General features: G+C 50.7%; 1 protein-coding gene across 1 annotated transcript in view; it reads left to right on the top strand.

Annotated features, from left to right (window-relative positions):
* Window positions 1–25,203, top strand: part of LOC122383132 — a 119,941-nt gene that overhangs the window by 83,525 nt on the left and 11,213 nt on the right. Inside the window, exons 9-10 of the mRNA XM_043369281.1 lie at window positions 9,663–9,832; window positions 23,821–24,002. Of these exons, the coding sequence (XP_043225216.1) occupies window positions 9,663–9,832; window positions 23,821–24,002 (352 nt within the window). The remainder of the gene's footprint in view (window positions 1–9,662; window positions 9,833–23,820; window positions 24,003–25,203) is intronic.

The following is a 25,203-nucleotide window of genomic DNA, read 5'->3' as shown; positions in this document are numbered from 1 at the left end:
CGCGGCTGGGCCGGCTGCTGGCCTGGCTGCTGTCGGCGGCGACGCGCTGCTGCGCCGCCCAGCCGGCAGAGGCAGAGCCCTGTCTGGGGGCCACCAGCGAGGAGAGTCTGATCCAGGTGCTGAGGAAGCGAGAGGACCGGCGAGCAGAGGCGCACCGGGACTCGCCGCTGGCCACGCCGTCGCGACAAACCGTCTCTGGCGCGAGCACGCCGGCCTGTGAGCGCCGCTCGACGGCTGCCGCGGCGCCTGTCACCTCGTCCACGGCCGGTAGCTCCGTCTGCAGCACCCCCGGACGAGCCACCGGCTATGGCGTGCCGTTTGCGTCGGCTGCGACACAAGCCCCGCGCGACGAGCGTGACGCCAGCGGACGCAAGCTGTCGCTGCAGCCGCGCAAGGCGCCGCTCGACGCCATGCGGAAAAAGATTGACCGGAAGCGCTCCTACTGTGTTCTGCCGAACAAGGGTGCGGGGACCGGTGAGTTTTTCCGGCGGCCACTCGCCGGCAATCTGTACAACTCGCGCTCCCACCCGTGCCGTCGAGTTTCCTCGCTCACTTTTCCTTGCCTACCGAATCTATCTCGTCGATACAGGAGAGTCGGAATTAGATCCGGGTAAGGGCTGATTCGTGACTATTCCGGTTTTCCGGAGTCCACCGCTGATTTCGAGTGTATGCTTTCAAAGCTACCGACGTTCCTTAGCTCCCAACGGGAGGCGTAACGCCGTCACGCGCCAGTTGGAGCGTCACACGCGGCCAGTCGTGACGCGGTCATCTGTGAAATCGCGGTCATCTGAAGCCGGCCTGCGGTCAGCGGGCCAGCGATGGTCGGACGCCCGAGCGGTCTGAGTCCCCGGTCCGAGAGATTTTCTTCCCTTCCTTGGCGGTCTGAGTGGTAATGACCGAACAGTTCCCGCCGTCAACTCTCACTCATGAAATGCAGATTCGAGCTGAGTTCTAATGCAGCCGTGGGGTGCAATATAGAAAGCATGACGGCGTTTGTAGTCAATTATGAGTGAGCTTAGGGCGTATGGGAGGTGCCGCAGTGTCACCTGAGGTGGACTTTTTCTGGTGTGCCCTCTTCATTCCCACCGCCATGCTCCGGAGGCTATTGTAGTGGAAAGCGTGGGAGACTATTCTCTGTCTTTTGTTGACCGCTCGGGCGGTAGCAATCAGTGGTGGTGCTCCCTTTTCTTTGAATAATTCACAATCGGCCAGTTTCCGATTGACCGATATGCTTTCTATGCGGGAAACTGTTCTGAACCGAATTATTTCTTTATTTGGTTGAATAATGCTACAAACATTAGCGTGTATGTAAGTACGGCTGGAATGATAAAAAGTTATATGGGAGAAAAGTTTTTAAATTCTGTAACTTATAACCACCTGCAGCTGGTAACACTCAAGGCTTCTTGAAAATTGATTTTCTTTTGGAGTAAAGCTGTGCTGTTCGAACTTATTTTTCTTATACAGGGCCGGATATGACACAGGTATCTATGTCAGTTGGCCCAAAACTACCAGTGCAGTAGTACACAAACAAACAGCTCTTCCTTATTTACACAAGCTCTGTATTTCTAAATCGATGGAAATGGAAATCGGACAACGAACTTCACTTGGAAAACGGCTCACATATTCCCTTCACCCACTAACTTCCTGCCGACTCGGTTTAGGCGGTCGCTCAGCGCCACCGATGTTTTGTCACGCCAGGCGGCTGTGATGTCGGTCATTAGGCCTCTGACACCCCGCTGAGCGGCGGTCATTCAACCGCGCCGTGTCGGTGCGTTTTTATCGGCCGCCCTCAGTTGGCAAAACCTGACCGACGATCCGTTTTGTCGATTGTGCCCTTCTTTGAGCCTAACTCGACCCAGTGTGCAGTGGTCGCTCGTTTGACGTCGTTTATATCCGCGTTAAATGAGGCATATAGCTGCTGGCTGCTGAGGCGCTAGCAAACCTTTGGTGGAAATATTAGTTACAGAAAAGCGCCACTCAAGCAATCCGCTTGAATGGATTCCCACGTCCAATAGCTGCTCATCCGCCGCAGCTTATATAAAAAGCTGGCGATGCGCCTGAAATATTGCCCCATCCATATAGGGACAGCGGCTCGAGCCTCGATGTTATTCATCCAACTGGCAACAGGTCGACGGTGCTGGCCTTTTTATCGGCTCCGTGACACCGGTTGTCGTGCTGAGTTCAATAGCACGGCCTCACGCCACGACTGGAATGTGGTCGTTCCCGGGCCCCTATCGGTGTCTCCTCTCAGTACGGCATGCAATAACAGCACACACCTGCGTTATTGGCGGATGCTCGTCACACCGCTGTCATCCCATGAGAGACTAATAAGGTCACACCTGAATTGTGCTTTTGACGAGAGGTATTTTAGGCGGTCGTGACGCACCATAGATTGATGGAAGTTGTGTGGAAGAGTATCTTTAATACCTATTGAAGTTCTTGTTTTCATTTATAGGCACACCAAAAGATAGATTTTGCTAAGATGTCCACATATTTGCTGCATCCCGTCATAATTTGGTGGTGATCAAAGCCAGAGTTCTGCGATCTCCTTTTGCGTAGGACGTGGGTGGCACATCAAAGGCAGAGTAATTAGTCTGTCTCAGCCGTGGGTTGTAGTGCCCATATGATGGTGAACGGTGCGGGGGCCCGTCGAACCGATGCGGGGATGGATGGTCTCCCGTCCCGGACCGGAGCGGGGGAGGATGGTCCACCGGACCGCGACACCGGAACCGGTCACCCTCCAGCCCAGCCATCACGCGCTGAAATCTGCCACCGCGGCTCTGTCTCGGGCGGAACCGCGGGGGCGAGTCGACCGCAGTTAGGGCAAGTTTGGCTCGTCCAACTGCTCCAGATTTGCCTCGGGACAGAGGTCCGCCCACGTAGTGTCGGTCAGCTCCTGTCAAAGACCGGTGCCCCCAGGGCAGAGCTATAAGGGGGTGATTGATTGCCAGTGGAATGGTCGTGTTTCGCTCGGATATCAATTTGTGGTGAGTATGGTCTGATGGCTGATACTGGAGGTCATGGGTAGGATTGATGTTGATGGTTTGTCTTAGTGATTGACCACGGTACACTGGATAGTTGAGCACTTAGTTTTGAGGATACTAACCCACGCACGGTTTTGGTCTAAATTTAACGGTTACCCGGACATCACAAGGGGCGACCATCTGCCCAAAAGGCTCCCCAAACGACGGGTCTTGTTTTCCTACATTCTGCCGCCGGTCTTCTGGTAGCGGTGCAGTCATTTGCGTTTCGGCATAAATACGGCCCTCTGAAGGTAATGGGTCTAGTGTGGTAAAACGGTTAACGGCCTCAGCCCATTTCGGAGTGTTTATTTTTGCCCTGAAAACCAATTTGATCGTCGCTAGCGACCGCTTGGCTTTTCAACAGGTCCGAATCAGCTCAATAATGTGATTTCCTGGTCCCAAGCAACGCTTTCAAAGTATTGTTGAAAATGATACACCATTTTCGGTTTGCTGTTGGTCTGGATTGGATAGTTGGGATAGTCTGGCTCCCGAGTTTCAGCGTGTAATATTTGTTGGACTTTTTTATTAAAGCCGTTCGTTACATTGTTTTTAAGTTAACAAGTGCCGCTTAAAATTTGCATCCATAGCAGTCCAACCTTCTAGCTATTTTTCTCAATTTATTTGAATCTGTGTTTGTCGATTTGGCCTAAGATGGGAAAACGCCCAATTGTTACCAATCCTCATCGAAGAAATGCTTACAAAATGTTTTATTTAACAACGCTATATATACGATACATGGTCAATGACGTGTGTGATAAATTAAGAAAAAAAATCTAATGATAACGAGGCCATCTATCTTCATTGCAACCAAAATTATGTACTGTTTGCATCATAACATTTATCAAACACCTCGTTGCTACTTTTGCCTTTCCACACCGATGCTATGCTCCTCGCCAGGATCCGCCCACGTCTCCAGTTCCGCACCAGTAACGTTTACGGCACTAATGCGGTTCCACTGGTGGGTGCGAGTGTTGTCACATTCGACCGACCACCCAGCCGGGCCGTCGGCCGACGCACACTCCTCTGTTGTTGCTCCCGCGTCGGACTCTCGCCGCCGCTCGTGGAAATGCCAGCCGGTTTTCTCCTCTCTTTTCTCGCTCCGTGCTGGAACGAGCCATCGGTATTCCGCCGTCACCCGCAGACCAGGCGCCGCGAGAGAAGAAAAAAGGAGTGGAAACGGTTCGTAATTAAGGAAAGTTTTACCATATGGGCGGAAATGCCGTTCAAGCTAAATATGATTTTTATTGTTAATGAGATTTGCGCGGGTTTAAAGCTTTTATTAGCTGTGAAATGTTATATGATGAAGCCACTGGAAAATATATGATGCATATTTTTTTAAGTTAATGATTTAGTTATTATCGTAGTCTCCTCGCTTCAAGACGTATTATTGAAGGAATGCTACTACACTTCTGATTTATCGCCGTTGTTGCGCTGCTGCAGTAACCAACTTCGGCAAACACACGTACTGGATCAGTCGTCGCCGCACGTTCTATTCGGGTCACGGGTGCCGACGATAGTTCGTGACCTGTGTCACTGAGTAGCGAGCGGGCCGCGGTCGGCACACGTCGGCTGCGACGCGGGTTCCTCACACAGGACAGACACGCTCTGCTGACGACTGACCATCGATGTCGACGGACAATGGAGCAGGTGGTCGATGGTTAGAGAATGATGGCTGGTAGCTGATGGGCGATGACTGATGGCTGGCGACCTGAGACTGATGGCTGGCGGCGACGGTTGTAGGCTGAGAGTTGACCGCAGTGACGCCTGATGGCTGACTTCTAGCGGCTGACGGGCGCCAGCCATGAACTTAAATCCACCTAGTCGTCGAGATCGAGATCCACCTAGTCGTCACCCCGGTGCTCCGAGATTTCCTGCCGACGCTGTTGTCTGGCCGGTAGATTGGCCCTGACGAGCAGCCGCCTCCAAGCAGGTCAACTCGATTGACCGGTGACCTTGTCTGGCTGTGAGAGCTGCGGGCTGGCGGCGGCGGCGCCGGCGGTCTCTGCTCTGGATGTGGGGGCAGTGGGCGGTGGGTGTTTTTTTACCCACTGTCGGCAGCGGGGATCAGCGGAACGCTGAGTAGCACCCACTCTGATGAGAGGGATAAACCGTGCTGATGAAATGGGCTGAGCCGAGCTAGGCTGGCAAAGATGGGCTCTGGACGGCCTCACCCAGTGGAATTGGGCACGGACGAGCGGAGAGCCGATTTAGACAGGTTCGTGCCGAAAGATTCAGTCCAATCCAGTGGCTAGTTCAATCCAACCCAAAACAACCTAACCCAGACCAACCCAGTCCTGTTATTATTTTCACCAGATCCCATTCGATTCGAGCCAGAAGGTCGCCGCTCAACCCGCTTGACCCCGGTCCGGGTCGATCTTTCCGGCAAAGTTATCGGAAATGTCGTGCCGCTATGTGACCCAATCAGTCCATCGACCTTCCCCGCGGCCTTTCGCGTTTCTTTCTGCCCTGCCTCGTCCCATTCCGGCTCTCCCGTTGGTCCGACGCGGCTAGAGGATCAGTCCGCCATGAGCCTGACAAACGGCGGCGGATACGGAGTCAGATCCAGCCGAGATGACATGGCCTGGCCGGCGACCGCGCCGGCCTTCGCCATATGTTATTCGGTGTATCAGAAGAATGGTGAATGTATTCATTACTTAGCTGGGTTTGTCTATGAATAATAGCGACACAATATTACATCCACTCAATCAATTTGCTTTTAATTAACTGTATGGTGGTCTGTGACATTTTTAGGTGAGCAGTTATTCATTTCCACCGCTTTCAGTCTCAAATTGAAAGCACAAAGAAGCCACAAACCTGTGCTTCTGCGCGGATTATGTTGTCGCTTTAGTACGTCCACGGTGACGTTTGTGCCATGAAGCTCTCCAACGCCACCCTCCTCAAGATGGATGGTGCGCGCCGCACAGCTTCCTCAGCTGAGGGTCTCGCCTCCGCCCCCGCCGCTTTATCGAGCTGCCTGAGCTCGTTCGGCGAGCTGCCGAGGCTCGACCGGCAAGCTGCCGTGGCTCTCCTACCGCGCAGCTGGCGCCCGGCGCCCTGCGGGGGCGGTGGTCAGTTATGAGCCCACGATAACCGGCGATGATGACAGAGTAGGGAACCCTGACGGCACGCTGTAGCAGAGTGGTCAGACAGGAATTTGACCATTGTATCTAAACGTGATGGACTGACTCGGCCGCAGCAGGAGGTGTGGCGGTGAAAAATGGACAAGCAGCGATTTATGTCGGGTCTCTTCAGCAAAGCCCACATGTCTCCGCTGGTTTCATGATGGGCTTTAGTAGAAAATGATGTTGATGGCCTGAAGGGATTCGGTGTTCGGATGGCGATAGAAGAGGCAAGGAATGAATCGAAGTTCATATGATTTTGGCCATTGATGTCCACCCTTTTATAGAGATTTTCTCAATCCTAGTCACGGTTTCACCTAATGGCTTTTATATTTTTTTAGACGATCAGTTTTTTTTCTGGAAAAGTGACTACAAGGATCGATGTTAGAGGTTATTGAATTTCTTATCTCTCTTCTCAGGATATGCGCAAGTCCTTACTTAGTATACTTACCAACAACTGTTTCATAAGTTTTCCAGCAGGTTGACTGCTCGGCTTTCTCTAGTGCTTTCTCCGATCCGTTTCCTGGGCTGTTTTAAAGCCACATTTACAACACCCACGTATTACGTCCCATCGGTAACGTCGATCGATGCTGCCTATCGCCCCCTGTACGTACGCCGATTACTCACTGCAGGTCACCTGGGGTCGCTGTGGCCACTCTACCTGCGTCCCCTCCATCTGTGATCGGTCAGCAGGTCAGAGCGATATCTCCAAGGCCGCGCGATCGGTCAGCCCTCAGACCGATGGGTCTTTTGACCGATCGGTCGCTCCGCGTGTGCTTGGTAGGAGAGAATCGTATATTGATTCGGGCAAATACATGATATCAATGGGTCCACTTGATGCCACTTTTTCGGATAACTGACCTCGACGTTCATCATATAAATGTATCCAATGTAACGTCGCCGTGCGTCTTTCCAAATCATGTCTGCTCCGTCACTGGGTGCCTTTCCACGGCCCTTGTTGATTGTCCAATCCTTTTAGTGTTGTCAGTTAAAGTCAAAGCTCCACTGTCAACTACTTTTTCGCTTCTTGTTTGTAGGCACCGCTGTGACCGGTTTCTTCAAATGGTTGTCAAAGGCGTCTTTCACTCCCCAGTGGGCTTCACAGAGAGAGCTGTACAGGCGACTGAAAACATGTTATTTTCGAGCATGCTGCTCTTTTGGAAATTGGCCTGAGCTGTTCCCTAATTTGATTGTAAGATGACAATCATTGCTGAGCAGAATGTGAAAGTATGCACTTTCCCGACAGGAAAACAAAGATTTTTGGATAATGAGGTTAATCTTTGCGAAATTTGAGTGTCTCATTGAATATTGCCACGATGGCTCACTGCTCAGCGAACGCCGGCCAGATACGCTTAATTAAATAGTCTCAAAACGACAATATTTTGCTATGTTCTCTATCTATCCATTTTTTTTCATTCATGCACTTTTATACCGTTTCATCATTGTTGAATTTCATGGGTCGTGGTTCAATCTCTATTCATGGGTGAGAAAGCTCTTATGTCCGAACCAAAACAGCGATCAAAGATGATGGAGGTCCGTACTCTACATACATAGATTGATCGATCCGGTGGCGATCCGACCACTATCACAATTTAAGTCAGAGCTAACAGCATATAAATAATGACTGGAGATAACGAGCGCCCTGAGAAAGGAAGTTCTATCCTCCTGAAGATACCGCTACGGCATTGATACCGTCGGCTCCACGGAGGACAGGCAGAGCTAGAAACTCCGACCTGTTGAAGTTTATGGGGTTGTAACTCCTATTGGAGCGCCGCGCTGCCGAGCCTGGGCGTGATTGATGGATCAACTTCTAGTTTTGTTCATAGATGGTGTCGGCAGTAAATGTCTGAAATTGTGCCCTGGGACGCAAAGCTCCCGCCTGGCGAGGTTTATGCGTGGTGTGCCGTGTGATGAAGCATTTTAAAAGGGACGCCTTTAAAAAGCATTTAAAAAGGGACGCCTTTCAGCCGATGAAATGACTGATTTTGATGTGGAGAGAATCGCAAGGTAGCACAGCATAACCAATATGATATTAATCAAATAAAATACCCGGCATACGCATGTGGTCTGAAACCCACTATTGGGAGACCATTCGCCAACCAACTTCTGGCCATTACGTCCTAGTTCTAGCGACCCGTCTTTTATGTCTGGTGTTGACGGAAGGATCCAGCCTCGCTCGGGACTGGGGTCAATAGAGTACCCCCCCCCCCGCTCCTACGCAGGGGGGGGGGTGACGGCGGACTGTCCGTTGCGTGACCGAGCAGTAAACCAGCCGTCGGGCAGCGCTGTGGAGGTCGTAGGTCTCCGGAAGTCGTTCAGGATCAGAGGCAGACGTTGCCGTCGCCGCCGCGGCCCGGGCGGATTATGATTGTGCAGGTAATTAGCGCACGGTGGCATGAGGCTGACATCGACCGATGCGACTTATACAGGACAGGTCATGGTCGGTGAGTTAATATGTAAGGCAGGCCACGCTATCATAGTGGTGTAGTGGTCACGAGTGAGGCAAGAAAGCGCCACAAGTTGGCTGTTGCAGAGAAAGAGAAAATTGCTTGAATACAAAGATTTATGCATGTGACACGCCAAATATAATATCACGTTAACCCTACATTTAAAGACATGATGTGGAGATGAATTGTGAATTAAAATGAAATCGGACTTACTCCACAAGAGTTCGTTGGTTCGTTGGGTCGACCCAACGAACTCTTGTGGAGTAAGTCCGATTTCATTTTAATTCACGTTAACCCTAGTTATTGTGTTTTCCGCACGTCGTTTTCCTTGTTGATACAACTAGGCTGATAATGCTCGCAACATCATCTTTGGAATAACCCTTTACATGCAGCCTCACGCATTCTACTGACGGTAATATACATCAATGCACTTCACAGTGCTAAGCCCATCAAACAGAGTGCTGACTCCATTACGCCTCAAAGAGACATCCCTTTGAACACGGGGCGGCCGACGGCTTTCGGTGAGCCATTATGCTCGGGTGCGGTCGAGTCTGTTTGCTTTGTAGCCTAATGGGCGGCCTCGAGAGCCGACCACCCTGCCGAGACCTCCTTGCGACCCACTCGATACTGGTGGGTAGGAGGAATGAAGATCGCAGTCGAAGGACTGAGGGCGGGTCCCGAGGATGGTGGGGTTATTCGATATGTCGGCGGTACACATGCGCAGAGTGACTGGTGGTGGGTGTATGTGTGCAGTGGGCTGGAGAGGGTGCATTGTGTGATCCCGTTGACCTGTGAACTGTGACCGATGCAAAGGATATTAGATCTAAGAGAAGTCTGTCCAAATATGGTTTTGAGCTGTGCTCTGTAAGGTGCTCTGTAAGGTCATCTGTCTTGAGCTTTATGCTCCGTTTCTACCCCGTTTTGCGATATCTGTTGGTGTCTCGTATCTGTTAGGGATCTGTTTCTGGCACTTACTTTTTAGTTGTCCGTCAACTGCTGACGGCTATGATTTTCCCGCTCTGCGTATCTCTGCCGATTCCCGTATGTGACCGCCGTCGTCCTGCCTTCCACAGATGACCGGATGCCGGGCTCGCCCCAGCCGGGTCAGTCGCCCCTGGTCAGCCGGTCGCCGTCCGTACAGCAGCAGCGCCGATCGGTGGTCAGCCTCCCCGGAGCCTCGGAGCCCGATGACGAGGTCGACAGGACGACCACCAGCAGCCAGCAGGGAACGCCGACCCTGGGGGTGAGTGTCGGACTGGGGAAGGGTGGGGTTGGTGTGCTGTAACTCCGCCCAGGTCCTACACGACACACCAAACCCGTGAGCTACAGAGCTACGTGAGCGCCAAGGCGAGAGTTTATTCCTGTGAGTCATTTTATTAGTCCGACTTACCAGGCTGTCCTTGTCGCCGCGTACAGCACTCATTCCGCAACTAAATGTGGACACTACGAATCGATCGTGGTAGCGACGGGCTTCAGGCCAGCGTCGTGCATGCTTCCGTTGGAAATCGTAATTAAACGCTTTTCATATGCATATGTTACAGGCAAAGTGAAAACTCGGGCATTTTGCAAAATGCCTAGGCAATTTGCAAAATGCCTGACCGGCCAGTCATTTTGCAAAATGCCTAGGGTTTGCAGCAGGCATTTTGCAAACTGCCTGAAATATTTTCCCAGGCATTTTGCAAAATGCCTGACATCAAACTCGCACTAGCGACGATGTATAGGTAAGCATCATTTGTAACTGCCGCTTACAAAAGTTAATCGCTGTCCATGCGCACCAAGTGAGGGGACACTGCGTTCTCCGGGTAGCGCCGCCGAGTTCAGGTCACTGAGCCCCAGCGTCCGTCGGGTGCCGAGCACCGGGCGTGGTTTCGTGGGTAAACATGCGCTCGGTACAATGATTATACTGTTTTAGGAGCTCTTGGTGGCTTTTTGAAAATACTATAGGTGGATATTGATCAGAAAAGAATACTCTTCCAATTTACGAAAATTTGATTGTTACACGTTTAGGTACATTATCAACCGCGCGGCCGGAACAGTTGCCCACCAGGGCAGAATACTGGACATCGCAGCTTTTATACACACGGCTACAACTCCGTATATACGAAAGGTACGGAGACGGTGGCTCAAGTCCATTCAGCGTTGGCTCCATCTCGACAGAATTGACGCAAGACGTAGGTATACAGAGTGCCACGAACTAGATACGCGGTTGACGCGGTCTTGTCCCTCCATGTCCCTCCTGAGTGCTGAATGGATGTAATTTGAACGGGTCCGGCACCAGGGCATCTGGACCAGGGCACTCGGCAGTCGGCATTTAAATCGGCCATCCCCCGGTATCTGAAGATTTTACCCTGAAGCTGAAGCCGCTCAACCTCAGGCTGCAACCCTGACTTACCATCATCCATAAGTAATGCAGCTGGATTTCGACAAAACCCACCAAATCTGGACCATTCAGGACTAGAGTATCAGACTTTTCAATGATGAGGCCGTGAGGCGATATTAGCCGTTTTCACGACGGCCATCTGGTACACATTTGGTTCACATCTGGTGCAGATTAGGTGCATATTTGGTCAAATTAGGTTCAGTGTGTCTCTTAGTAGCCATCAGCTAGGGTTTTACTAATTGCTTATATGCCTCCTTTGCCATATTATCAGAGAGCGTCATCGGTTAAAACACTGAAATAAATTCATAAGCTAAAGATATTTGCTGTAAAAGAGGTTATGTGCAGATTTGGTCAAATTACATAGGTGCACTCACCGGATAGCCCGTCGTGAAAACGGCTATTAGAGCTCTTCTTAGTCACTAACCGTCCCGACAAGCAGTTCTGGGCCAACAACAGCTCAGAGGCGCTGCGCCGTCGAGACGGTGAAGCACCCACTGGGCACTGGAGATTCTCGTTTGGGGCATGATGGGCTACAGAGGCCTATTTGAGCTTCACCAGGTGCCGCGGGGACAGACCATGTGGCCGCTGATAACTTGTCAGCGAGGTGCTGGAGAACACTGACGCAACTACGATGCAATACATTTCGGGACACAAGTACAACATCCTGCAACAATTTTGTGACACCCTGTATTCGTGACCGTGGAATGTGTCACATGTGCCCACAACACATGTGAAATGTGTAGGGTCAGTCACAGTGGAACGCTTATGATCAAAGCCTGTAGTCAACAAAAACGGTGGAATATATGAAAACCCAGGCATTTTGCAAAATGCCTGGTGGGTCAGGCATTTTGTAAAATGCCTAGGTAGTTTGCAAAATGCCTGGTGGGTCAGGCAGTTTGCAAACTGCCTGGGCATTTTACAAAATGCCTGGCGGGTCAGGCATTTTGCAAATTGCCTAGGCATTTTGCAAAATGCCCGAGTTTTCACTTTGCCTGTAACACATACATGCTTGTCGTCACTCACAGATCACGAGGTTAAGTATCATGGGGTTGCATCGATGGGCGATATCTAAAAAATTATAGCGGGTTTTTTAAACTTTATCATAACTTTGATTAATTCACAACAGGTACCCAAGTTTGGCTCGCCTGTGGTGCGTCGTTTTTTTGTTTTGTTTTTGCTATAGCACAGCAATATGGGTCCTCTCTAGCAAGTCTCTGGTAGATATGAGCTGATGTAACATTTGTATTGCTGAATTTCATGTTCAAGGAATCCTACATATTGCTCAATGCTACTTTTATGATTTTTTCTTGTTTTCTTGCTAATGATATTCTTTCTTTCCTTTCTAAGACATTTTCTTACGACGCACTTACCTTCACCCGGGTCTAGTTTGCAGCAGTGCCGATTCACAAAGGCACAAAGGCGTTTGACCGTCATCTCAGTTGCCGACCCGGAAGAAACTGGAGGGTCCTGATAATTAAATTTCGATAATGAGCTCTCTATTCTGGTCCCAATGGAACGTGCTCTGGCAGTGCATATTCAGGAGCTATTTCGAAAGAGTTCTGCTGCCAATTCTGTTGCGCTACCAATTCTGTTGCCACCCGGAAAAGAACGAACACTGCAACGCATACGTGTAATGACTTTCATGAAAGAGTAATTATCGTGTAGGTGACCGCTTCCTTGTAATACGAGCCAAAAGTACAAGTAGAATGACTTCCACCGCCGTAAACTATTGCGCACAACATGTCTCTCGTAACTATACATTGGGCCGTTGCGTGAGGCCCGCCCATCGGATCGGTGCGGGAAAGTGTTCATCTGGTCTTCACTGATGCTCTGTGCGATCGGCAGTCGTGTCTGCCTAGCTCACCGCTCTGCCGTCGGCCTCAGGCGCCGACATGTCGCCATAAATAACATACGAACCCCCAAGGAGATCATGAATTCATGCTTTCACATTGGCATTCGTTGGATAGCAGTCCACTGGCTATTGCCGTTTCTGAGCTCGGCTGAATTTCGCAGATCGAACACGAACCGTTGCATTTTTACCATGAAGCGACCGGCACGTGCATCGGTTGGGCGAGAGTCCTTGATTGGTCCTAAATGCATCCTGGTATACAGAAGATCACTTCTGATGCATGAGTTCTCGGAATTTACTGTCAGAAAGGCGATTGCCAGCTTTTTGGCTGACTGAGCGCCATCTAGCCAGGGATGACGATCGGGTCAATCATTTAATAAATCTGTATTCAGTGAGGGCTAAATTTGTCACGCCATGTCCGCCGTATGATGATATTACAATACAGACAAACCAACCACGAGTGTTCGGGTTGGATGGTGCCATGAAGTCAACCAGCTCAGGGACCAAACATGCCGTCTGTTCCGACATTTAGCAACTCGACATTGTGACGGCTGGGTCTCTGATAAGAGCGGGCTGGGGTTCCAACTCTCGACGGCTCGACAGGGCGATGGCTCAGTGACTAGACAGCTCGACGGTCCGACGACCTCGATGGCTGGACGACCTGGCAACTCGCCTGTGTAGTCGCCTCGGTGCCTTTGCCTGAGATGTTCAGACACTAAGGCGATTTCAAGGACCGCATTAGGCCTGGAGCATTCGTGGACTAGATGAGAAAACATTGCTCTTGTCAGTAGCTTTAGTTGAATATTTAAGTGGCTATCTACCTGGAAATGTTGTTCACAGACTCGTTCGAATTTTACGGCCGCGGATGCTGGAGTGACAGTGACTACTTAGTGGGATTACCATTGAATATGTCAGGAGAATAATTAATCTCCCTAACTAGTTTGCCTCGTTTGGATGAACTTCAGCCTTTCCGTTCATCCACTTTTCGCAGACAAATTATAAAACATAACTTTTCTGTGGAGCTGAGGCTCATCTCTTTGAGAGTTGACACTCGGTGTAAGCAAAACTCATCAGCGAACAGACGTTGGTTTGCGCTGACCCTGATGACACAGTGTCACGCTCTGCGGTGACCTCGGTAACCTGGTGACCTGGGTGACCTGACGCGAGTGGGTGGGGAACAGGAGTGATCAGCGACCTCAGCCCCCTGCTGATGCTCTCTCCCACGACCTGGCTGCAAGGGCGGGAAGAGAGAGTGGAATAGCAGTGGTGTTTCACTTTCACTGGGTCAGGCGCGATCGGTCGGCGGCACCCGGGGCGATTTGGATATGAGAGTGATCTGATTGGAAGATAGGAATGGTCTGATCGGTAGATGTTGGGCAGATTGGGCGATAGTTAGCCGCGATCGGGCGATAGTTGGCCGCGGTCGGGCGATAATTGGCCGTGGTCGGTCTTGATGGCTAACAAAGTCATCACATTTCACGTGCTGTTTGAAAGTAGGACCAACAAAACTGACCAATGACCGCATCAATAATCATTGGGCATGTTGTTTCCACCAAAATATAAACCTGTTCATTTCATTACATATAAGATGTAAATCGCACGAATCTTATATTTATCAATTTTAAGCCTTAACTGTTTTGATCATAATATTCCAAGACATTCCAAGACTTCAACGGTTGAAATGTCTATCATACGAATATATTCGTGCTTTCCCACTGGCTGCACATAGGTCGTGTATCTCTGGCATATAGCCGGAGTTTGTCTGACCTTGACTGTAATTCCTTCGTGCTCTCGGGAACAGGCACAGCCTCTGGGTTTCCCCAATGAAGACCCAATTGTTCCAGCCCCAGATGACTGTTAGTTGACCTCCATCTCCTGCCGAAGTTATTAGCTGTATGACCTCCGAGCTCTGATCATTGGCTCTGTGATAGGGGACCTATGAGAGAACTCCCCGCCGGGGTTCGATCGATGCTCGGAAAATGACATAGCGTCAGGAAACCACGAAGGTCCGGCTAGGTCGCTCCGTCAACAGTTAGGTAGTGCTCCACTCTTGGGGCACTGCGCTAGAGACAGCATGGGTGAGCTAGATGAACACTCGGACATTAAGAAGATGCTAAGATGTTAGATAAGCGGACTTGCACTAAAAAGTGATGACCTGTTAGGAACAGATCTGCTGTGTTTACCCCACAGACACAGGCGTCGGAGCCGTATAAAAGCTGCATGTTAGCCTGTCACACAGTCAGTGCATTAGGATGTCTGTGGCACGTATCGGTATTCTGTTCGCGGCAGTCCTTCACACAATACCCTTCAGGTTCGGTCGGCTACGCTTTCACGAAGCCTCACTTATATCGGACGAACCGAGCCGACCGGCGAGCCGCTCAATGTCCTCTCACGCGCCGACCGAGTAGCGGCAGAGCGCTCACAAAAGCGGGGGGATTTGCGTCTCTCGCCGTCGATTTCGAGAGTGAGCGCACCAGGCACGTTCTCGCTCTCTGTGAAGACCCGCAGCGCGCACCATCTCGCCGGCTAGGTGGCTGGGCGGCGTAGGAACCAAACGAACCCACTGACACCTTCGCCGTGGTAGACTGGGAGCGTTCAGTATTCATTGATTAAGCCGCCGTCTCTAGCGCGGTAGGCGGCGTTTTAGCGGGGCTTTGCACGCCTCCAACGGTCCCCGCGGCATCTGAAGTTCGTCTGGGTCACCGGGTCACCTGACCTTTGCCCTGAGGCGATGCTCGCGGTGTCGGCGATGCGCTAATCGTGGGTGGGTGTCTCCACGAGTCGCTGCATTTGGGACGGTGGCGTTAATGGTTCCGAGAGACTGTCACCCGAGCGCCGGTACCATGTGGGAACGGACTGATTAGCGGTCGCTGGAAAGTGAGAAATGCAGTGTTGAAACTCATTAGATACCTACTGAGCTATGGGAACTCGGCATGAAATGATGTAGTTCTGGTGTTCGCCAAAGGAGACTGGAATTGCAGTCTCCAGGACTTCGTGCATACTTCAGTAACAGGTGACAACTATGGTGGTTTTTATTGAAAGTTCGACTCTAACTATTTCTCACGAAGTGAATCCCTTCCGTATTTGCAACCCTGATAGCACACACACACTTCGCTGAGGCACCCTCCCACGCATACCTGATGCTTACGTTCCCATGCCTATGATACCTTCCCTGTGTTACTTCACATTGATTGCGCCACCGTTACCAAGCACCCTGTTTACGAGCGACATCGGCCCCATATAACCGCAGTTGCCGAAACCTACACCTGATTATCGCCACTATTATGGTCATTTGAGCCCACCGTCGGCAGTCGAGGCTCCGGGCGGTAGTTCGCGGCTGCGGGGCCGTGCGGGTGCGCTGAGCGTCGCACCGCGGCGTCGCGGAGGTAGGCTCCTCGCACAGTACTGGTCACAGCCCTGGCCGGACCAAGCTGTCGCGCCGTCCTCGCGCTATCGTTATAAATTACCGGCTGATGACCATCTTCGGCGAAATAGGCACGGGCCGGCAATCCTCTGTCCATTTGGCGGTAACGATTCGACGGCAATGGCCTTTATTCACTTAGTCCAAATAGGCGGCAGATGGCGCTCACATAAAGCCGGAATGAAGATGGACCTGGTTACTAGGCTCACGAGATGCTTTCTTCAATCTGCAGAAATGCGATTCCCCACGGTGTCTTTTAATTCAACTTTGGAAAGTCTGGGCGTGCCTGCAGCTTCCACGTTATTCAATGCCAGTAAGCCAAGTTAGCTGTTGTATGCATTTCGTTGTTTGCGTGTTGCATCCAATTGCGTTGCATGTTCCTCCCGAGAATTTCGAATAGAACTTCTTATTTCACCCGGGAGTTTGTTGATCTGAGTTCTAAACATTGTTCCCAGCAGTGTTGAGATGATAAAATATTTCGTACAACCTGAACATGCGAAAATCAGGTCTAAAACGGAATGGCAATGCTCTACTTCGTACTTCGTACTCTACTTCGTGTTAGTCAGTTGAATACGCGGAATAGGACATCTTCTCATCTCTCGTGTTACCTGATCTCATCTCTTTCTCATCTCATTCTCATCTCTTCTCGTGTTATCTCATCCATGATAGTACTTTGGTTTTGTATGTCAATATATCTGCGTTGTCTGTAAGCTTGAAGATGCATTTTTATAAAAAATGACTTTCGATATCTGGCAATGAGCACTTCTTCATTAAATTATGTTGATCATCCTTGGCTGAATTTTTATTTTTCCCAACCGGCACCTTCTATCACGCTTTCCGTGACAATGGACGAGGAAAGGTGCGCTTTTGTTCGTGTTTGCCGGGATCAGATCAGAGAGTTGGTTGTAGCGATTGCGCAGCTCCCACTCTTGGCCCAGTTTTCTGAGACGGCCGCACCCTGGCCCACCGGCGGTGGCGGCGGCGGCAGACCTCGCGCCCTACAACCTTCCTAAATCAGCCACCGGTGCTTCTGATGATGTAGATACAGCACTCTATGACGTCACAGCATCTGAACGCGTGACGTAATACAAGACACTCTGTTGTAGCTGTAATGATAAAAAATGAATGCTGAAATTACTGAATGTAGTGCGCAGATGTTCTCAAAAGGTGAAGCTGCAGAACAAGGTGCTGATTTGATTGGTTGGTAAGATACCGTGAAATAATTGGTTCGAGGCATTGCATTGTCGCCATACCGTCATATAGTATCTGCACTTAAACATAGATGTGACGCTGCTAACAGCGGGGTTTCGTATCAAATAGTTACCAGTAAAACGCCTTTTGGGCGAAGAACGAGCGAGCGAGATAGTGAGCCCTGCACGTGCGGAAGGGCGAAAGGTACTTCCAACGGGCTTGTGCAAAGCACTCTTCTAACCGGTTGCTAGCGGTGTGCCAAATTTGAACGCAATTGGCCCAGCCGTTTCTGAGATCTGGAAGCGGCATTCTGCACGTGCGCACGTGCAACCGGGGTCCAAAGTGACTTTTGCACGGCACCCTACTAACTGGTCCCAGCCGTGTACCAAATTTGAGCGCAATCGGCCCAGCCGTTTTCGAGATCTGGAAACGCCCCCTGCACGTGCGCACGTGCAGTAGCACCCAAGCCGCAACACGTGGGAATGCATTGCCTGGTGGGTGCCTACCTGTATGCCAAGTTTCAGCGAAATCGCCCCAGTAATTACCGAGTTATTAAAATGGGAACAAATTTGACACCTCTTATTGTTGTATTTTGCACGTGCAGAGGGGGTCACTCACATAGATAAAAAGTATCCGACCTTTGGTAGAAGGGATGCAGCTACACTATAAAAATTACCGCAAGACCATCGCCAAAGCGGCTGCTGAGATATGAGCCTCTCAAAATCACTACTTTTGCAAAACAGCTTGAACACCCTTGACTTTTCACGTGGCACGTGCCATGGCGGTCACTGAGATGTATCAAAAATAGTCAATTACGGGGTAGAAGGGATGGGGCTACCCAACAAAAAAGACCGCAGGCCAATCGGTCCAGCGGTTGCTGAGATATAAGCCTCTCAAAAGCGTTACAGGCCGGGCCGGGCCGGGCCGGGCCGCTCATACTGAGATTTTCCCGTTATATTGAAAAGACTCACTTCGCTCGCTGCGCTCGCTCGCTCGTAATCACTCTGTATAAGTCATGCATCCAGCGTCATTTTAGATTGCACCTTTTCTCAAACATTTTCACTATATCACGGTACTTGGTTGCATGCTTTCTCGAGTCACGCTTCCCTTCGCTTGCTCGGTAGCTCCGTGGCCGGTCCGTTTTGTGTCCGCATAAATGGGTCACTGTCAGACCGACAGCGTCAGCTGCGCCTGACTGGGCCTCCAGTGAGAACTAAGTCACGAGACAGGCCTCCACCACCGCCGCCGCCGCCGGCTGCGTTTGTCGTCTCATTCCCAGCGCCACTCACGGTCACGGCTGGGCACATGTGACTTTATCACGACCCTGCACAGTCACCGTGTTAGGAGGAAACATTCCGCGACAGCCGGTTGGGTAAATCTGGCCGCAGTGGGCTAACGGGATCCGGGATAAGCCGTGGCCGATCGTGCTGTTACGAAACAAACGGTGGCACGGAGCTAGCTAGCAGCGGCCCGCAGCGGCTGCTGGGGCTTCTGGTTGGCCCCCGCTGTTGCGCTTTTGAGCTTTAGGCGACAAGGGGTATGCTGGTTGGGTAGTGCTACCGTGACCTCGCGGTGGAAAACTGCTTAATCCACCCGCCTTCTTTGCCGCTCGAGTCACACACAAGTCGAGGCCATGCGTAGCGCCATGATTAGTCGAGCTTCTGTTCATTGTCCAGGGTGACATGGTCATTACTGACCGGTGGATTGGGGCCGCCGGAGACCACTCACTCAGCTGATAAATTACGTTGGACTCGAAGCAAATTGGGGGCTAATTTTATCGCCATTTTCACAAAAGGCGTTCTTGAGGCCCATGGTAACCGATACTTAACGATACTGTTGTCGTAGCCTCATAGAGCATGTTAGTGAACGGTGTGATAGGCATCTTAACGAATGTGAACCAAGAATCGTCTGACTTATTCATTCGTAGTATTGGATCGATTTCTATATTTTAGCTGTTCAGTAGATACCATTAGTTGCCTTCTTAAGGTCATTGTCATTGGCCGTTGATAAGACTTATCATTCGACTGCATAATTCCGTACTGCAGGCAGCCATTTTGCAAATTACTTTAATCCAGTAATTGCCTTCAGTCTATTATGTGCCTGAAATAACCTTATTTTGGAGGCTGAAGACTTCCTTAGATTATATTCAACGCAGCCTAATGCCCTTAAAGGTAGTGTGCCAGCTTTCCTGGACCGTATGGAGTTGATGGCCCAGATAAGGAGAACCGGATTTTTAGAACTTATCCATACCTTTAAAACTCATGGAAACGTCTTAAATTCTTCAAATTTTGAGTACCCCAGTGCGAAATTCGCCCCGACGGGTTGTCGGTCGTACCCCAACCACATTTCACACCACTATGAACAATAAATGCACGCACTGAAATCGCTATTACCGATATGCTCATCCAATCAAGTTTCGATAAACCCGTTCATCATCATCTCCTGCGGTTTCGAACACGCCTGTTAGGTGGTGCGGTATAGACCGCGCCCAAAGCCAGGGCCCCGGTAACGTGAGGTAGCCGAGTCGGGGCAGCGTGCGCTGACCCAAGCCGGGGCCGCGCGTCCTCCCGGTGTCATGTGATAGCCCGGGGCTGCCCGCGGGGATGCGGTAGACCGCGCCCAAAGCTGCGGCCCCGGCTTGGGTCAGCGCACGCTGCCCCGACTCGGCTACCTCACGTTACCGGGGCCCTGGCTTTGGGCGTGGCTTCTGCTCATACTTTGTGGTGCGGTGGTGGTGCGTCGGGCCGCGCGCTCTGACTTCGGCCAAGAAAAATGCGTCAGCTGATCATTGTCATTTCTGCCACTTGCGTGTGGTGAAATGGGGTCATAACTTAAGAGACGGCTTTTTCATATCAATTATTTTACATAAAATCATATTTCAAACCATAAATAATGTTCGACAGCCAAATAAAAGAAACAATACCAATACAGGCTTACAGTTTAAGGCTCGACATTGTGTTGTCTACGATTAGACAGATGATAACTCATTCCCGTACGTCGTAACTCTATAATGACCTTTGCTTATGGTCACATGTGCGCCGCATTCGCGATTGTTGCCGACGCCTGTTTGCAGGTCAGCCCACTACAGTTGTTATACATATCGAAAAACCGATAAACTTTTAGGCGAAAAAGGCACTATCCCAGGCCCATTTTTGATTTTCTTTGCGATATTAGGTAAAAACAGAAGCTTCTTATCCTAGGAAAAATAAAATGGGAAATCTTTCAAAGGTGGCACACTACCTTTAAACTGCTATCGGTGTGGCATTTGTGCTGGTAGCGCGTCACAGCTTTTTCATTTTTCACCTTGAGTACCGCTTATTACTGCTGGACGCGGATGTAAAAAGTTATATCGTCATGTTTTTAAGTTAGTTTAGTTTAGTTTCATTGTTAAATCATCCACAGGCACTCACCCAATGACGGATGAAGTCGTCATAATAAAAAAGCAATAAATTCGCACCGTACCAAGACATGCTAAAACATGGAAGACACGACACACCTCTAGATGGTGCTCAGCAGCACTCTTGATCTCTACAGATCAGAGCTCTGGTGCCATATGTCGTTTCCAGTGATACGAACGAATGAACACGCCCTGGTTTTATCTCTGGTCCACATTTTTTTTTCCGAATGACGTGACTTTCGCCACTTCCGGCTTGTGGAGCTTGGTGTGTTCGAATTTTCCTTTAGGACACACGCTTTGTCAGACCTGGCATATGTGAAGTTTGAGCGAGAAATGCGGACACAGTGAGGGGACGCCTGAGAAATATATAGAACATTCTGGAATTCGTTATATGGAGCTGGCCTGAAATCGCATCGTCCTGTGGTGTCGCCATGTGTCTTTCGGGTGTTGATTCGGTCGTCGCTCACTAGATGGCAGCAGAGGTAGACGCCTGAAGATAGACTGTACCGCATGACTCGACTCCACCAGACAGTCACGGCAGTGTTCGCACATCATTACACCGAGATGCCATGGTTACTGCAGTGGATAAGAGCTATCTCTGTGTAACTATAAGCGCATATCACACTCCGTACTCCGTAACTGTGACATAATTACGGCTCCTCTTCCCCTTTTCGGCCGTCTAAGCGTGTCCGTTTAGTTACCTGAGTGGCGCGCGGCCGCGGACGGTCACATTTGGGAACTCCCAACGGCTCGGGCGATGGCTCGTTTGTTGCTCTGTGGGCGGAGAAGCCCTGGTGGCGACGATTGGTCTGCCAATTCGGACTGTGTGTGGGTGGACAGGGCCAGGTGTGGACTGGAGTGATTACACCCAACGTCGGCCCGTCCCAGCCCGACCCGGCGGCGAGCGGGTGGGAACGTGGGCGTTACATGGCGAATATTGGCTCAGGGAGTGTCTAGGGAAGATTCAGACCGAGTCTAGACTTTGAAGATAATCTTTGTAGCAATTGTATTATTAAACACTGCGAGAATAGTTAGCAGATTGCGGTGAACATTTTCATTGTTTCTTGATGAGTAAGACGTTCTAACAATTGCAAGAGATTTTACGGTTAGTTTATGGAGCTCAGCCGAATCGGAGGCTGATATGGAACTTATTATGCGAGCCTTGTTATCCCAGAAGTTCGTTGGAGTGAGTTGTATTAAAATTTCACATAATCATAAATCACAGGAGGATGATTCTTTAGGCGAATTTCAGACTGTCCGTTTGATCTTGAATAAGCTACTTTTCCTAGTTTATTTAACATACTGAACAGTAGCAGAAATAGATTAACCATTTGGTAACATAAAATTCAGGTCGAACTGATGTTTCAAACATTCAGTTCCATTACAATCTTCTCTACATATATAAGCATCAGTGTTGACTATAGGTTTAGCTGGTATATTGATGCACTCATTCGCCACCTAAACAACACTTTCAAATATGCTTAACCGCTTAGTGTATCATCTATAAAACAGCGGTTGCTAAGCACGAACGCGTCAGCTTTAACGCAATGTTTTCCTTTATCTTCCTTCAGACACGTAATCTTCTTTTGCTCTCCATCTTAAATATTTCCGGCGTTGGGTGCCAGTGTCGGTTCTGCATTGTTTTCCTCAGAGTTGGAGCGGCAGGCGGCTGCTCCCGTCTGCCTCCCCTCCTCTCCCTCACCCTCCCTGCTCTCCCACGCTCCTGCAGCTCACCTGACCAGGTGCGGGCGGGAGTCGGGGCTCCGCCGTGCTCCCCTCCCCTGTTTTTGTCGACCGGACTGGGGTAACCGAAACGACGCCGCCTCCCGGCCGGAAAGCTCAGGTCGCGCAGGTCAGTTTTGAGACGGTCTCGGCTCGGTTCACACTGCGAGCGCACGCGACGTGACCGAACTCGGCGCCGAGTGAGACAGCGTCGAGCAGCCCAGCGCCGCAGTGAGGAATGATTCAATTATGGCGCGTGGCGTTCCTCTCGCGGCGAGATTGTGTCAGCGGCTGACGACGCTCGGCTGATGGCCACGGGCGCTCCGCTTCTACTGATTGTTTATTGACCAGAGGTGACAGCGGCGGAGGCCTCTGCTGCGACTCTGTCCGGCTCGGCGACGATCGATGGCGTGGTGACAGACGGGTTGTCGTCGGAGACTCCCACGCTGGGGACAGCTTTCTCAGGAGATATCCAATACGCCGTGTTTGGGAGAGCGCGGTGTGCTGTGTTGTGTATACAACGGGAGATGATGAATGCAACGAGGTACTGGTAGAAGACGACAAGGCTTCTTCATCCTTTGCATTAAATTTTCAGCCAACACACTGTGGTGACAGCAGCAGGCAAAAAGTTTGCGTTGTTTGCAGTACTTCCAACCAGTTAGAAGTTGGTCTTAACTCGGACAGGTTGTGTCAACAGAGCATTCAAATCTGCCACCCTTGATGAGCAGCTTTCGTGCTGGGCATTAATGAAGTTAGGACAAGATACCAACTCCATCGCTCAATTTACCCAGAAACTGGTTTTTCTTGGCGGACAGGTGGTAACTGCCTGCTTCGCAGATTGTCAGGTCTTATTAAACCACAAAGCTTGCGAGTAAGATGGACATGATCGTTGACCGCACTTATCGACGATGAAGCACACTGCCTAATTTTGCTGAAATGTGTCAGTCTCTCTCTCTCTCTCTCTCTCTCTCTCTCTCTCTCTCTCTCTCTCTCTCTCTCTCTCTCTCTCTCTCTCTCTCTCTCTCTCTCTCTCTCTCTCTCTCTCTCTCTCTCGAGTCGTTTGCCTGTCGTTCTCTGGCCACAGTTCGTAGTTTGTTCCCTCTCTGACCGTCCCTCCCCCTCTCTCTGTTTCAGTCCCGCAGTGGCTCACTGCTCTCGCTTTGACCTTCTCTCTCCCTCTCTTTCTGTTTCAGTCTCGCAGCAGCTTGTCTCACTGTTCTCTAAGTGTCAGTCTCGTCGCTCACTGGCCGTTTTCCCTCTCTCCATTTCAGTCCCGCAGCGGCTCACTGCTCTCCGTCTGCTCGGCCGGTGAGGTGCGGTACGGCACGGTGGCCGTTCGAGGTGACATCCAGCTCTCGGTTCGCTACCTGCCCTCAGACACGGCCCTCGAGCTTACCGTGCACCAGTGCCGCAACCTGGCCGCCGCTGACGCCCGGCGCAACAAGTCCGACCCGTACGTATCCCAAGTGACGTCAAACGGGGCGCTGTTCGGTTATCGTATTTATCAGCATGCTGCCAGCTTGCGGTGTTTTCGTCATATCATTAGTGAACGACACATGTTGTGTGCGGTTGCGCAATGAGAGACCTAGAAACGGCAGTAAGGAGCTTCCATATTTGGTAAAGCAGCAGCATGCTGATAATCAAGAAACGATCCCGAACAGCGCCCGGGCTGGATCAGACGGCCGGCGACGGCTGGTCGGCTGGTCGGAGGGAGTTGGAGGGAGTAGGTAGTGTATGTACTTGTGTGGGAGTGCCCGGTAGGCGTCCTTTGTCCGCCTTATGGCGTACAATGTGACGGGCATGATGCAATGCGTGTGGTGGCGACGTCGCCTTAGCCTTGCTGAACTAGGGAGCTCGTTGCTATGCATTGGCTAGGATGTATTTTGGAGGCGTGGCACCGTCACCAGATGCGATCTCCGCGAACTCCGGCAAAAGATAGCGGCCGTGCCTATTCTCAGCTGTTGCCCGGCGGAGCTCTGCGCCGCCCAGTCGCCACGAGTGAGTCAATTATACTCGGAAATGTAGAACATAACACTCAGTGGCTCACATAGAGGTAAATTGGATTGTTTCTGGTGTCATTCAGGGAAATCCTTGCCACTGTTATTTGTTTATAAAAGTAATAGCAGACCAAAGCTGGTCTGTTTTCCTTGCTGCTTTTTTCTTCTATCGACCATGTTGTTGTTGATGGAATGTTGCCGGGGCGGCCGTCGGGTAGTCGGTTTCCTCGGACGAACGTGACGTTAGTATGATTAGTTGTGTGGCAAAGGAATTAGCTCGTCTGCCGTTTGAGGCCAAGTCTTCGGTCGTATGAGGTTAGCTCATGGACATTCTTAGGTTAGCTCTTTGATCATCTGAGGATAGTTCGCTGAGTGTGTGGGGCTAGCTAGTCTGGCTTCTAATGCTAGCTTGCTGACTGTCCGTCTGAGATTAGCTAGGCTACCGTTCTAGCATAGTTCTGCGGCATTTCTGTAGCCGTTTCAAATTAATTGGTGGTCGTCTCCGCAGCGCCATCTTCGATATCGGTCTCAGGCAGATTGATACCACTGATTTCAATTCAAAGTTCGCTGTTTGCTCAGCTATCGAGGCGCTTATTGGACCGATTCCGCAATTTAGCAGCCTGTTGGTGCATCGTTTATTCGGAGTCGAAGTTGTCA

This window comes from Amphibalanus amphitrite, unplaced genomic scaffold, assembly GCF_019059575.1.
Source record: "Amphibalanus amphitrite isolate SeventyFive unplaced genomic scaffold, NRLGWU_Aamphi_draft 000156F_arrow, whole genome shotgun sequence".
Lineage (NCBI taxonomy): Eukaryota > Metazoa > Arthropoda > Thecostraca > Balanomorpha > Balanidae > Amphibalanus > Amphibalanus amphitrite.
This window is presented reverse-complemented; position numbering and strand designations above follow the sequence as displayed.